The 14,192-nt window shown below is 43.9% G+C and overlaps 1 protein-coding gene across 1 annotated transcript in view; it reads left to right on the top strand.

The window, feature by feature from the left end:
• The window catches only part of CSNK2A2 (casein kinase 2 alpha 2), a 35,215-nt gene extending 23,959 nt beyond the window's left edge, over nucleotides 1–11,256 (top strand). Inside the window, exons 6-12 of the mRNA XM_043898614.1 lie at nucleotides 418–501; nucleotides 1,310–1,420; nucleotides 1,711–1,812; nucleotides 2,654–2,754; nucleotides 3,558–3,706; nucleotides 5,104–5,197; nucleotides 10,811–11,256. Of these exons, the coding sequence (XP_043754549.1) occupies nucleotides 418–501; nucleotides 1,310–1,420; nucleotides 1,711–1,812; nucleotides 2,654–2,754; nucleotides 3,558–3,706; nucleotides 5,104–5,180 (624 nt within the window). The 3' untranslated portion in view covers nucleotides 5,181–5,197; nucleotides 10,811–11,256. The remainder of the gene's footprint in view (nucleotides 1–417; nucleotides 502–1,309; nucleotides 1,421–1,710; nucleotides 1,813–2,653; nucleotides 2,755–3,557; nucleotides 3,707–5,103; nucleotides 5,198–10,810) is intronic.
• Nucleotides 11,257–14,192: the final 2,936 nt, after the last annotated feature.

The following is a 14,192-nucleotide window of genomic DNA, read 5'->3' as shown; positions in this document are numbered from 1 at the left end:
TGTTGTTTGAACTCTTATGAGAAGTGACTCCAGTGTGGTTCCTCAGTCTGGTTTTAAACACATCAAATTAAGCCAACATATGATTTCTAAATCCAGGTGGCTGGTCTGTTGCTACCAGCGCCAAGTAGGAGAGGAGTGCCTGAATAAGTGTCACTATATCATCCCCCTTTTAAAGAGACTTTTATAAGAGCCCTTGGTGTCCTCCCCACAGCCCCCTCTCCACCAGCGGCTAGCGTAGTGTGCCCAGAGAGCAAGGGTGCCTTCTGAGGAATGTGTTTTCTCTTTTACTACAGACAGTAAGACTACCTTTCGGGAGACTGTGTTCAAATCAAGCTGTCACAATGAGAATGTACTTGCATTGGGGGCACGGGTGGTTGGGGGTTTGCTTACTTTTCTCTGTGCTTTCTTATCTAATAGGCTCTGGATTACTGCCACAGCAAGGGAATCATGCACAGGGATGTGAAACCTCACAATGTCATGATAGATCACCAGCAGAAAAAGGTACCATTACAGCCAGACAGCAACAAGCCTTTCATTGGAAGGCTCAGGGCCGACCCGAACTCTGGCCAGGACCTAGGTGGTTTCTAAAGACCCGTGCTGTTTCCTCTGGCAGACTTACGATGCTGTTATTTCTCCAGTCTCCACTGTTGGTTTCTACTTCACATAAGCGTAGCACACAAGGAAAGTAGACAGCTGACCCTGATTGTCGTCGCTTGTTTACTATGGTCATGGTTTTCCTAGAGGGCCTCAGAAAGAAACTACAGCTGGTGGTTTTTACTTCCTTTCTTAATGACCCTCAGACCAATCTGTCTGACCTTAAAAGTACACATGGGTCCCTCCTGTTTTTGAAACTCAGTTCTGATTGTCCCTGACTGGTGAGTAAATGAATCAACTAGTGTTAGATTAGTGAAGAGCTAGAGCAGTTCTTCACTCCTGGAGTGGGGCACACGTCCCCAACCCTTTCTGTTACGACTAGAGCTTGTAATGGAAACTGTGAGGAATGAGGAATGTGTTAACACATGCAGCTGGTTATGGGGGCAGAAGACAAGCTTAAGCTTTATTGATCTAGAGAGATGATAAGCCAGGATAATTTAAATGGTAAGGAAAAACAACTAGGATTCCAACCAAGTGCTCCACTCTAGAAATGACCTCTTAGCAGTTCCCAGAAAGTACATGTGCCTTTTTAGCCAGTGCACTTGATAACATTTTTTATGTGGCCACAGATTATCTAATGGGATGTGGCCTTGTTGTAAGACAGAGGCATCTGGAGACACTCCTTTCACATGTTTTATTTCTGTCGTATTTATAGCTGCGACTGATAGACTGGGGTCTGGCGGAATTCTATCATCCCGCCCAGGAGTACAATGTCCGAGTGGCCTCCAGGTACTTCAAGGGACCAGAGCTCCTTGTGGACTATCAGGTAAAGTTGTTAATGAGGCACCGCTGAGTTCTTTTTACTTCTGCTTAGGGCTTTTCCTGGTTTTTTCTTTTTCCTGGTTTTTATTTATAGTCAGTTTGGTTACATTAAAAATCCAGTCTATGTTCTACCCCAAAATGATAAAATGATAATGATGGATTTGTCTCAGCTATTTTTTTTTTTTGGCTTTGAATTTTAAATTATCTACAGAGGTCAACTGAAGATTAGAAACTCAGATCAGAAAAATGACGTTTGTAACCCCCTTCACTGACAGGTTGTCTTTATTTCCACAGATGTATGATTATAGCTTGGATATGTGGAGTTTGGGCTGTATGTTAGCGAGCATGATCTTTCGAAAGGAGCCCTTCTTTCATGGACAGGATAACTATGACCAGGTAAGCAAACACCATCTGACTCCCATCCATTTGGGGGCAGATGCCAAGAAAATAGCATCTTGATAGGAATGCTGTTATTGAGTCCCTAAATACCACTCAGTGTAAGCTTTTCTCCAGGGTAAAGAATTTCACAGAATCTTGTCTATGGTCCCAAAGATAGAGACAGACAGTGCTGTGTTATGCCCAACTTCCAAGTTGAGTCTATGAAAAAGCTAAGTACCTCCTTGTACAAGATTCTAGTCGTTCGGTTTTGTTTTTTGTTTGTTTTTAGGCTGTGCTGGGTCGTCATTGCTGCACGTGGCCTTTCTCTGGTTGCAGAGAGCGGAGGCTACTCTGTCAGTTTGGTGCGCGGGCTTCTCATTGTGGTGGCTTCTCTGGTTGCAGAGCACAGCTCTAGGGCATGTGGGCTTCCGTGGTTGCAGTTCCCAGGCTCTAGAGCACAGGCTCAGTAGTTGTGGCTCATGGGCTTAGTTGCTGCATGGCATGTGGGATATTCAGGGACCAGGGGTCGAACTCATATTCCTTGCACTGGCAGGCAGGTTCTCAACCACTGGACCACCAGGGAAACCCATAGGTATTAGGTTTTATGTCCCCATAATCATCAGTTTCTAAAAGATGATTGTCGTAAGTTGTGTTATCCTTTTAAAGGCATTTTGAAAATGTGCGTTCATGTGAACTTCATATCCGTGAGTCTGCTGCCTGTCTGCCCTGGGCTCAGATGTGTATCTGTTCCCCGGAAGTGCAGTGCTGTGGAAGCCTTCCAATGCCTGGGTCCAGCATCCCCGCGGGCTCGCCGTGAGTTCTGTGCTCAGTGACTTGGTCAGTTTGTTCTGTGTTTCAGCTCGTTCGCATTGCCAAGGTTCTGGGTACAGATGAGCTGTATGGGTATCTGAAGAAGTATCACATAGACCTAGATCCGCACTTCAACGATATTCTGGGACAGTAAGTAAGAGAGAGAGAAAGAGGCTCTGAGTTTATCCCATTTCAGAAGTGAAAAGGTTAGCCGAAATAGCTTTCTGAAGCTCTTTCCCCTTTCTAATTATGTCAGAATTGAGATATTCTTTTTTTCCCCCATATATATTTTAACTTGAGCTATTTTAGCATTGTTTACATTTGTCTTCTAATCATTTTACTTCTCTAAGAGATAACCTGTTAATAGAAAATGGAAGACAAAAATCATGCCACAGGACAGAACTTTCTGGAATAGCGTATGCTTATTTTAATGCAAAATCTTAGAACGCTGTGATTCTTCTTTGAATAAGAGAGTTATAGTTTCTTCTTATTCTGTGTAATGGATTTTCTGTAAGAGCAAATTTTAAAGCCTATTTTCAGATACATTACAATGGTGTTGAGAAATAAATGTTGTGTTGACAATTTTCAGAGAGTAATTTTATGGAACCTCCATGTTTCTGCGGCCAGCTCTCTAAATATAACTGCTAAACAATAAAGATTACTCACATGCCTCACCCAGAATTGACTCAAAGCCTGAGGCATAAAACATTATCTAGAAAGGTTCCACAAATTTTGCACCAAATGTAGACGTTTTAACTAATTATGTGTCCTTCTCGGAGCACTGTTTTGTTTGAGGGCGCTGGTGGGTAGGGGTGTGGCAAGTGGTACCAGTAACAGTGGGTTTGACCAGCTTGTGATCAGTGCAGTGCTCTAAGACTTTGCTGGCTTTAGCCCTAATAAGGATTGTTGTGGAATTTAATCTCCAAACACTAATGCTTTACTTTTCTTCTCAGACATTCACGGAAACGCTGGGAAAATTTCATCCATAGTGAGAACAGACACCTCGTCAGCCCTGAGGCCCTAGATCTTCTGGACAAGCTTCTGCGATACGACCATCAACAGAGACTGACCGCCAAAGAGGCCATGGAGCACCCGTACTTCTGTGAGTCTCTGGGGGAATGCTTCCACCTTCTGTCTTTGAGGCCAGACAAGAGATTCTGGAGATTTGGGTGGATTGTCCTTGGGATTTGGCCCCATTAGTTCTAGACTCTTGAAATAACTCTGCAGATCTGTTTCTTGATGCTCCAGGTATTTGCTTGTTCATTGCTGTAGTTCCCCTGAGTCAGGTCTGTTGGACCATTGCCTGTGACCCCCACGTTGATAGATCACAAGTATCTAAAGTTTAGTTTTCAAATACATAAGTTTGTGTGAAACCTAATCAAAGATTTTTTCCCCTCCAAAAAAAACAAGTGATTTGTTGAAAATAATAAGGTGATCATAGCGTATTTTTAAAGAAGGACGTTAGTTAAATAAATACAAGGAATTTGAGGAAAGGATAGCAAGTGTGAAAAGACCTCCCTCAGATCCTATCTGTATTACTGACTTCTTAGGTCTCACTTTGAAGTATGTGTGTATATTCAGTTTATGTGACTGCTTATTTATCTGCAGACATGTGGTTCTCCCTCTGATAAAGTATGTCCCAGACTTTCATTAGAGACAGTGTGAGGTCATTTAGTCCAGTCACAGAGAAGACTTGAGCATGAGGGAGGTTAAATGACCTTAGTTTTCTCTCTGAAGCAAGATTAGACCTTTCAACCTGTCTCTTGCTTGACCAGTATGCTATCTTTCCTTGATATCTTTCCTCCTCCTTTTTTCCCCCTCTGGAGATGAAGTAAATCTTGCCCAAAGAATTCATGCTCTTTGGTTGTGAGCCTGCTTGCCCATGAACTGTAGTCGAAAGCAGATTTTAAAAAATCTTACCCTTCATTCTTCAAGTGCTACTGGATGTCATCTCTCCAGGTTCCATCACAGAAAGCTACTTTTACCCTCTGAGTTTGACTGGATTAAGAACACTGATGTTTATATTATACAAATCATGATTTGTCTGCTTTTCCAAATACATGGTATACTTCCAAAAAATTTTTTTATTGCTTAAAATCCATAGATCTTCTAATGGTTCCTTTTATTCACCCTTTTCATCCTCTGAAGTGTTTATCACACATACTTTGAAGAGATTAGGAGTTGGATATGTCATTAGTATTCATGGAAAATAAGACATAAGAAAATTAGTAGAAATTTTGAACCGTGGACAGTGGGTGTTTCTGTGCCTCTCTTTCCCCTAAATCTCAGCAGTCGCACTTGTACTCTGCAGAGGTATGAGCTGACTATGAGAGCGTTTCCCAGTCATTTCTCAGCATTTGTAATTTTTGTTGCCCTCTCGACCCTGGCTTCCTGTGTTTCTGTCTCACTGAGGAAGGTTGGGTCTGTCATGGTGTCTGCCCCCAACCCCTAACCCGGGCTGGCCCTACCTCTGCTGAGTGTCCTCCTGTTTTCTTGCAGACCCCGTGGTGAAGGAGCAGTCCCAGCCTTGTGCAGATAACGCTGTACTTTCCAGTGGTCTCACGGCGGCCCGATGAAGACTGGAAAGCGACGGGTAATGCGGCATTGATGCTTGCCAATAAAACCAACCAACCAAACACAAACCTTGAAGGAAAACTACAGTGTGATAAAAAGAAATTCTAGCCATTCCTTCTAAACGCAAAGAAGAGTAAAGACCTAAAAGTCTGTCAAAAAGAAACTCCCCAGCACTAGTCTACAGGGAGCTGCCATTGGGCAGCCTGACGATGCACATAGTTGAGAACCTGAGGGGGACTCTCCCTTTGGAATGCATGGGAGATGAGAGACTCGGAGTTGTTGTACATTTCCTTTATTTAACAGGAGACCACTGTTGAATTAACCTGTTGAAGTCAACAAGCTCTGAATATCTGACTTCCTATCTATTCCACTGCGGTCTGGGTTTCCTTTGGTGAGATTCAGGCTCAAGTTTTAGCAAAATGTCAGCAGTCTGAACTGACACACCAGCCTCATTTATGAAAAGGAGATACTAAAACAGTGACAGTATTTTTTTTTCTAAACTCTTTTACAGATTCATGTTTTATGTATTTTTTTCTTTTCTTTTTTTTTTTTTTTAAACGACATGAGCTCTCTGGGAAATGTACCTCATCCCTGCCGTTTTCTTCTAAGTGTATTCATTTGGGAGCAAACTGCAGTCACTCTCACCAGAGTCCCATTTGATGTCAGCAGGCATCACTTTAAACCTTGTGATGCCTTGGACAGGTCCATCTGTTCCATCAAAAGTTGAATGCTACGTTGCATAACTTGGAGCTTACTATAACCTTCGTTGATTTGCCTAACCTTAAAATCTTGTTGCTATTTTTTTCGTGTAGCTTTTTTTCTTTTTCCAGTCTTTTAAGGAAAACTTCATTTCCCAGCACATCCCTGTATGTGCACCTATTTTAATGCACATTTCTGAAACAAAGACTTTTTGTTCACAACCATGACTAAAGCTGGAAAGTCAGTCTTCAGGGAGGGAGGATAAAAACATCCTGTTAGAATTTATTCAGGAAAGACAAATTGGGTGGCGGGGGAGGGAAAGTCCTCCTTTCCTACCCTTTACCCCTTTTTATCCCCATGAGAAACAATTTCCCTCTGTAATCAGGGTAATCTGCATTTTTGAGCTCTGATAGGTATACATGAATGTGTTGGCAAAGAAGAGTCTTTCTCACGTGCAGAGCCTGGCGTTATGTGGGCAGGGCCACCCATAACCCGTGACCAGAGAGAGTAACACACAAGGGACTTGGGGAAGGGAGTGGAGCTGCTGGGACAAGTGTCAAAGATGGGGATCCATTGTGCTGGCCTTCATGTTAAGCAGAGTAAGCTGTATTTTGTTTAAGAAGATTTAAAAAATGGGGGCTGATGTCGCTCTGGGGACCTGTCATCAACATGGTTTGCACGCAGCCCCCTGACCACAGCTGCAGAGCCATGCCACAGCTGTGGGGACCTCTCCCACTGGGCTAGAGCTCAAGGTGTCTACCACCACATCACACTTTAGGGTTTCTTTATTAACTATTTAATAATGCCATACATTTTTATAAGGTTAGATTGTTTGTTTGAAAGCATCTGTTTACATTCCATATTCCAATAAAATTGTATTGGTATTGGTAGCAGGTCCTATCTCTAAATGTAGATTCTATTTTTGTCATTTGGTCAGTGGGAACTTAAAATACAAATAAAACAAGGTCCCAAAGCCAGGAAATGCATTCTGTTAAGGTTCTCATACCAGTGCTTCCTACCTTCATTGCACGTCCTGTATATTAATGTATACATTTGTTCTACCTGGAAATCAGAAACAAGACAGCACTTCTTGGCTGAACCTATATTGATATGGTAGGCAGCAAAACTCAAGTGTTTCAGACTGTCAGACACCTTCTGACATGCCCTTCTAGGCAACACCGAACTGTTGGTTATTATTTATTAGGGAGATGTGCCACTGTGTGTCTTTCCTGCCCTACCCATCTCCTCTTTTGTCACTCATTCCCTTCCCCCACCCTTCTTTTTTTCCTTCAAGTCACCTGTCTGGACCAGGCAGGGAGAGCCTGCTGGAGAGTCTTGATGAAGTAGCAACCCTGCTTCTCTCTCTTGAGTCCCCCAGAGGCAATAAAAGCATCTGGAGCAGGGTCAGGCAACTGACTTCTGCCTCTCTCTCCTCTGGTCATGATGTGGTATGTGCAAACAGAGCTCACCTGCCTGTCCTCGGGGTCTATGGCTGCAGCTTGGCAAAGGAGTAATTTTTCCATTTTATGCATACAGTTTACTTTTCGCCACCGCTACTTTTTACCTCTGTTCATGCCTTAGACATAAAGCATAACTGAGTTTAAAATGCACACTCCTTTCCAAGGCTGGTCTTGACACCCAACTTGTGGCTGGCTGACTATGACTGGTTCTTTCCCAAACTGAACTGAGTCTAGTCCAGACCTTTCCTCTTTTCCTAGCTCCAAAACCATTTTGTGTGCAGATGGACCTAGTTCCCCTGAGATTTTAGTCTTTTCCTGAATTAGGAAGCAGTCTTGGAAAATTCAAAAGATGGATGAGAGAGAGTGTGTGTGTGTGAGTCTAGTCTTATATCTAGACAAAGCTATGGTAGATTCACCCACCCAGTATCCTTTCCGGTTAGCATATTATTTCTTAAATTCATCTCAGTAATTTTCATTAGACATTTTGTTTGCTTCATTACCTTATAACAGGTTAAAAGTGCCTAAGATAAGGATTTACTGTTTCCTAAAGAAAAGCAAAAATAATGTGGGGAACAGGGTAGTGTTACACTGTCATCTCAGGTACTGCCTATGTTCAAGAACATAGACCTGGCGTGGGGAGAACAGAAGGTTCCTGTGCCAAATACAGATGGGTGTATCAGAGGTGGTTGGCCACAAGTGGGTCTGACTGCAAGGTTTTGCTTCAGCTGGGAAACCCCATGGTGAGAGCAGAACTGATGAAGTGCTGAGATTTTCATCAGGTTTGCTTGCAGTTCACTCTCCCCAGGACTGTATCAGTTGGCCCACACCTATCCTGTTCTAGCCAGTGGTGGGCGACTGGGCAGGAGAAGTATACAAGGAGTGTATAATGCAGACCACGCATTCCCAGTTCTTCTTAGGACTCAGAGGGGTGTCAGTGCCAGTTCCATGAGGCGTGCAAACATTGGTCCCTCTGCTGGGTCCCCTCCGGCATACCAGTGCTCGTGAGGCTCAAAGCATGTGTATTCCCTTGCAGAGAAGGAAGGTACTCTCCATCTGACTGATCAGAGTTTGTAATCCTTGGGGCAGGGAGAGAGGACAGGAGAGGGGATTGTTTAAAGAAGACAGGGAATCAGTTTAAAAATAAATAAAAAACAAAAACAGTGCAAAGGTAGATCTTGAGAGGAAGGAACATGACTTTTGAGGCGTGAAAGCAAGGCGGGGCACAGATTCAAGTTCTGGAACACGCCCTGAGGCGGGCGCTCCCCACGGGCTGGTTGCAGCGGGACCGCATGGTGGTGCTCCCGAGGCAGGTGCTCAGTCCCAGAGAGAGCCCGCGGCCGTGGGCCTCAGCCCGCGCCTACTCAGGGAAATGACTTAGCTTCTCCCAGGTGCTGCTGTGACGAGGATGGAAGCAAAATCATTTTGGGACACAAACAGTTGGAAGAATTTTTATATATGCATTGAAATGGATCTGAGAGAGCCCCGTCGACAGTCTCCTTTAATGCCAGTTCAGATTAATGATTCATCTAGGAACCTGTGTTACTGCACAAGCATACACAGGAGAAAGCAACCTGCCCTCCTGCACATGAATAGGAGTGGACAGTAACTGCTCAGAGTCAAGGCCATTGAGATGTAAACCCAAAAGCAAACCAGGGTCCATATGAGCAGACAAGAAACCAACATTTGTCAGTGAGCTTAATAAATCTAAGACTGAGTGACATCTTGCCATTAAAAAGTAACCCCAGGGTGGGGGGGAGGGGAGGGTAGGTGGCGAGGAAACATCTGGCTCAAAACCAGTAATAAAATGCTTTGGAGCTATATGGATGTGTCAATGGAAATAACCCCAACCAGGTATTATAGAGGCTGGGGGAAGTGATGGAATGGGATTATACAGGTGATGCATACTTTCATGTAGAGACTCAACAATGTGCTGCAAATGTGATACTTAATCCTGAACTGCATGTATTGGGGATTGTTTTTTTTTTTTTTTTTTTTTTAAGTTCACTGAATCAATAAATTAACAGTTTTTCACTTGCTGGCTTTTCTTGCTGTAAATGGTGACTAAGAGGTTGGAACAGAAATCTTGACACCCAGTGGAAAGCTTGAATAAACCTTCCAGAACCACGGAGCCGGCTGTCTCCTTCTGTTTGCAGAAAAGCAACACTGCCTGGGTTGTGATCCTTTACTAAAGAGTACTTTAGTACACGGTTGACTACCACTTTGTATCACTAGATGACTGATGTATAATTTCTATGCTGCTGCCGTTTAGAGGAAAGAAAAACGTCATGTGAAATCCTGTTTTCATAAATAAAAATGTTGACAATCACCAGCCTTGCCAAGTGGGACACAAGCCACTGCCATACGAGGACCTTAAACTTGTATTTCCTGTCTCTTGGGGGAGAGGAGGAATAAACCTGGAATTGAGAAGATGTGTGGGTGGGCGGTTGCAGTTAATCACCTAGGTGTGAAGACTCCTTTAGCAGAAGTGGTGGAACTAGGGTGGTACGGGGACAGTCCTATTTCTTGGTACTTGCTCCTGAATTCAGGTACAGCTCAGAACCTGCTGCTTGGGGTTGACTGTTTCCCTGTACAACTTTAACCTTTGTGGCAGTTTTCTGCATTTACGTAAGAAAACCTCTCCCCAGCCCCATTCCTTGCAACGTAGGCGGCACGTGCTGTTGTGTGGCCAATGGAGTCTTTTGTTAGTGCCCTTGTTCTCACTGCTCCCTTGGTGGAATTGGACACTTGAAAATCATTTGCTGAAGAGTCATTTCTTTCTTAGCCTTATACACCAGGCAGCCTTTCTCAAACACTAAGCAGGTGAATCCTTCCTGTATCCAAAGAAAGTGGGTCATGAGATGATTCTGTATGACAGCTTCCTGGGTGCACTGTCCCTTCCATTACTGCTGTGGTACCCTTCTGAGATGCTGCTTCTAGAATTCCACTGGCATCTCAACCGCCCACTCTGCTGTGCTGGACATGGCAAGAGGAACGAAGTTTTCAGGCCATTCCAGACGGCCACTTCCAGGGGAGAGTTAAAAATACTTGAGCTGCCGTTTTGCTCTTTATTCATCTGGGGCTTTTCCCTGTGTAAATAGTCATCTGATTCTTGGTCCAAAGACATCCTGAGTAAACCAGGTCAGATCTAATGAGGACTCTGGAGCTGGGCTATTGAACTTCTCGTTCGGGCTCGCCCAAGATGGTCAAGAGTGATGCTTTTAGATGAGCATCCTGGACCTGAGAGCAGTGGAGGGGCCAAGACTGCCTCTGTAAGTGGTGATGGGAAAGGGTACTATTTGAAACCTGAAACCAGTCAGTCCTTACCTGGTTTTCCACGTAGTGCCATGTGCAAGTCATGCTTGTAGACTATTTCCAGCGCTCCCCAGAAGGGAGCCACTTGCCCGTGGAGGCCTCTCTTCACTCCCAGTCAGATTGATTAATGTCGTCTTTCCCCTCCTCCCGTCTCTCCCCAGGTCTGTTGCTGTTCCTCCCACTTTTCCATAAGCAGAACAAGAACCAAATCAAACGTCTTAACGTGTGTAGAGAGATCACGTTCCGTGAGCAGACACAAAACGGTGGCGGGTTTGGCGAGCACGAACTAGACCAACCGAAGGGCAGCCCACCACCGTATGTCAAACCTCACTTCCGAATGTAAAAGGTTCTCACACCTTTGGCTTCCTGTTGACTTCCTCCTGACCCAGAAAGCATGGGAAATGTGAAGGGTATGCGAAATGGTTGTTGGTTACTGTTGCTCCCCCGTGCCCCTGGTTCGTCCCGTGGCCACCTGTTTTTCCAGCAAACCACGTTAACCAGCCAACCACAGACTCCAGTGGGGGCACGGGGCGTATATGGCATGACGGGCAGTTACATATTATAATTTTAAAAGTATATATTATTGAATAAAAGGTTTTAAAAGAAACGTATGATGAGTTTTCAGTGTGGAAAGGGCCATTAAATGAGACCCCATGGCCACAGAGGAACAGAGTGAGAGAGAAGAGCATTTGAGCCAGGTTCTAGCCAGAGGAAGGAGGGCTGTTTCCAGGACAGAGATGAGAAATGGAAGAGGTATGTGAACCCGTCTTGGTGAATGGGGCACCGCAGGTGATCCCAGCAAGGCTTGGTGAGCCAGGAAAGCGGGCCTTGCCTTGAATGCATTCATCTCCCTGGACCGCTCCTTCCAAAGCAGGTGAGTCACCCAGCCATTCAGGTGGCAGGTAAACGGTATCTCTCATGAACTCAGGAAGCTGCCTTAATCCCTGCTTTGCTTTCCACTGTGCATGTTTCAGTATTCCATTCCATCCCCAAATCCTGTCCACCCTGGCCCCCTACTTGAGAAAAAGCATCTGACCTCAGAGGCTGGTTCAGTTTGTTGACCCAAGGTGGGGAAGGGGTCAGATCTTGGGTTCAGAGCATCCTGGGAGAAGCAGCAGCCCGTCAAAGGTGAAAGAAAATGGAACAGGAGCTCCAGACATGGAGAAAATGAAACCAAAATCAAATTTGATGTGTATCTTTCAATTTTTTTCTATGCATTTACTAACACTTTGAAATTATAATGGATTTTATCAGAAAGGTAGATTTTACATTCTTTTTCTGCAACTTGTGCTTTCACTTGGTCGGGAAAATTTTACTATTAGCGTGTGTAGATCCACCTCACCCCTTTTCATGGCTGTATAGTGTTCCATTGTGTGATGTACCATAGTTGAAGCAGTCCTTTATGGATAGACCCTTACCAGTACTATTGCTGGTATTGCTGCAGTGAACAAATTTGCACAATATTTTTACACAGTCTGTATATTTGTGAGATAAAATCTTAAAAAAAAGAATTACTGTGCCATATGTTTTTCTTTTCTTTTTTTTTTTTTTAGGAAGGGCATTGTTCAGAAAAAGCAGTCTTCTGTTCCCTTCTTTCACTGGTGTACGCTGGCACCATGATGCCTTAAGCTATGGAATTCTTGTGGGGCTCTGTCAGGCCTGCCCAGGGTCTATGAACTTTCCAAGTGTAACTAGGTGTTATTCCAATCCTGTGAACTGAGAATTCAGTATCTGCTTTTAAAAATATTTTTTTCAGGAATTTTCTGGTGCTCCAGTGGTTTATACTCCAAACTTCCAATGCAGGGGGAGTGGGTTCAATTCCTGGGCAGGGAACTAAGATCCCACATGCCTTGCAGCACAGCCAAGAAATCAAGATTTTAAAATGATATTTTTCTCATGATAATTAATGGCAAGTCACAATCATGAAATAATCACATAATTTCAGAATCAAATTCTAAAATTCTTTTCCAAAAAATTACAAGGAAAAAAAGTTATCTTAAATATGAAAAATGGCTGCCTTTTAATGTTTGAAATGCTATGGAGAAGCCTTCAAAGTTAAGAATGCATAGAGGTAGTAATGTTTTAAAATATCCCTGGCCAGAGGGGACTGAGTAGTAGAATGCATGAGCAACTCTTCGCAGATTCTTCTACAAACTTTAATGTGCATCTCAAATGCATTGTTCTAAGTGAAGAAGCCAGTATCAAAAGGCTGGATGATTCTATTTATATGACATTAAGGAAAAAAAGGCTTCCCTGGTGGCTCAGTGGTAAAGAATCTGCCTGCAATGCAGGAGATGAGGGAGACAAAGATTTGATCCCTACGTCGGGAACTCCTCTGGAGGAGGGCATGGCAGCACACTCCAGTATTCTTGCCTGGAGAATCCCACGGACAGAGGAGCCTCGTGGGACACAACTGAAGCGACCTAGCACGCACATAGGCACAGAAGAGGCAAAGCTGTTGGTATGGAGAATGGACCCACAGTTCCCAAGGGTGAAGGTTGGTGGGTTGCGGGGTTGGGGGGCTTGACTGCAAAGGGACAGACAGCATGAGGGAATTGGAGGGCGATGTATCCTAAACATGGTGATGGTTATATGACTTTGTCAAAACCACACCCCAAAGTGTACATTTTAGTGTATGTAAGTTTAAAAATAAGTTTTCAAAAATAACAAAAACGTGCAGAGTCCCAACACAGTCCCCTTTGAACTTCTTTCTGAGATGAGCAGGAGCTTCATCTGTCTGGCACTGGCTCTTTTACCCATGTCTTCAGATATAATGGCTGGAGCTAGGATTCAGCAATCCGCCAATTGAGCACCCCAGTCATTCAGGTGCTCTTCCATCTTTGCTCCCAGCTAAGGGGTGATTCTCCAGGCACAACTCCTCTTCTCACCACTATACCTCCCCATTCCCATCAGCAAGGAGGGGTGAAGAAGAAACTGCCTTACAGTGTGCGGCAAGTCCCTTGTGTCCTTTACTGGCCAGGTGCTTGGAGTTCTGGTCTTGGACTGATATGAATAGATGCTGTCCACTGGTTTTTCGCAAGTAACTAGGGCTTTTGTGCACTAAAAGATTTTTACAGTTCCAGGTGGTTTTTTTTTTTTTTAATATCTTAGTTATTAAACTGTGATTAAAAGTCTAATTTGTGTCTTTACAAATCCTGTTATAACTACAGACTGCTTGGTTTTGTATGTAAATCTGAACATTTATTTTGGTTCATCTCTGACTGATGTTCAATTAATTCAAAACGTAATGGGTTAAACCAGCAGTCCCCTAAATCTTTGGCACCAGGGACCGGTTTCATGGAAGACAGTTTTTCCATGGACCGGGGGTGGGGGAGGTGTTGAGGTGGGGGTGAGGGGTGGTTTGGGATGATTCAAGAGCGTATTTTGTGCACTTTATTTCTAATCTAATGCTACCACTGATCTGACAGGAGGTACCCATACTGGTCCAAGGCCCAGAGGTTGGGGACTCCAGGGTTAAACCATACATGTTACCCACATACTTAATCTAGTTTCCTTAGATTGAAAGTAAACCACATATTTAAT

This window comes from Cervus elaphus, chromosome 4 (assembly GCF_910594005.1).
Source record: "Cervus elaphus chromosome 4, mCerEla1.1, whole genome shotgun sequence".
Taxonomy (NCBI): domain Eukaryota; kingdom Metazoa; phylum Chordata; class Mammalia; order Artiodactyla; family Cervidae; genus Cervus; species Cervus elaphus.
The sequence above is the reverse complement of the archived record's forward strand: the minus strand, read 5'-3'. Positions and strand labels throughout refer to the sequence as shown.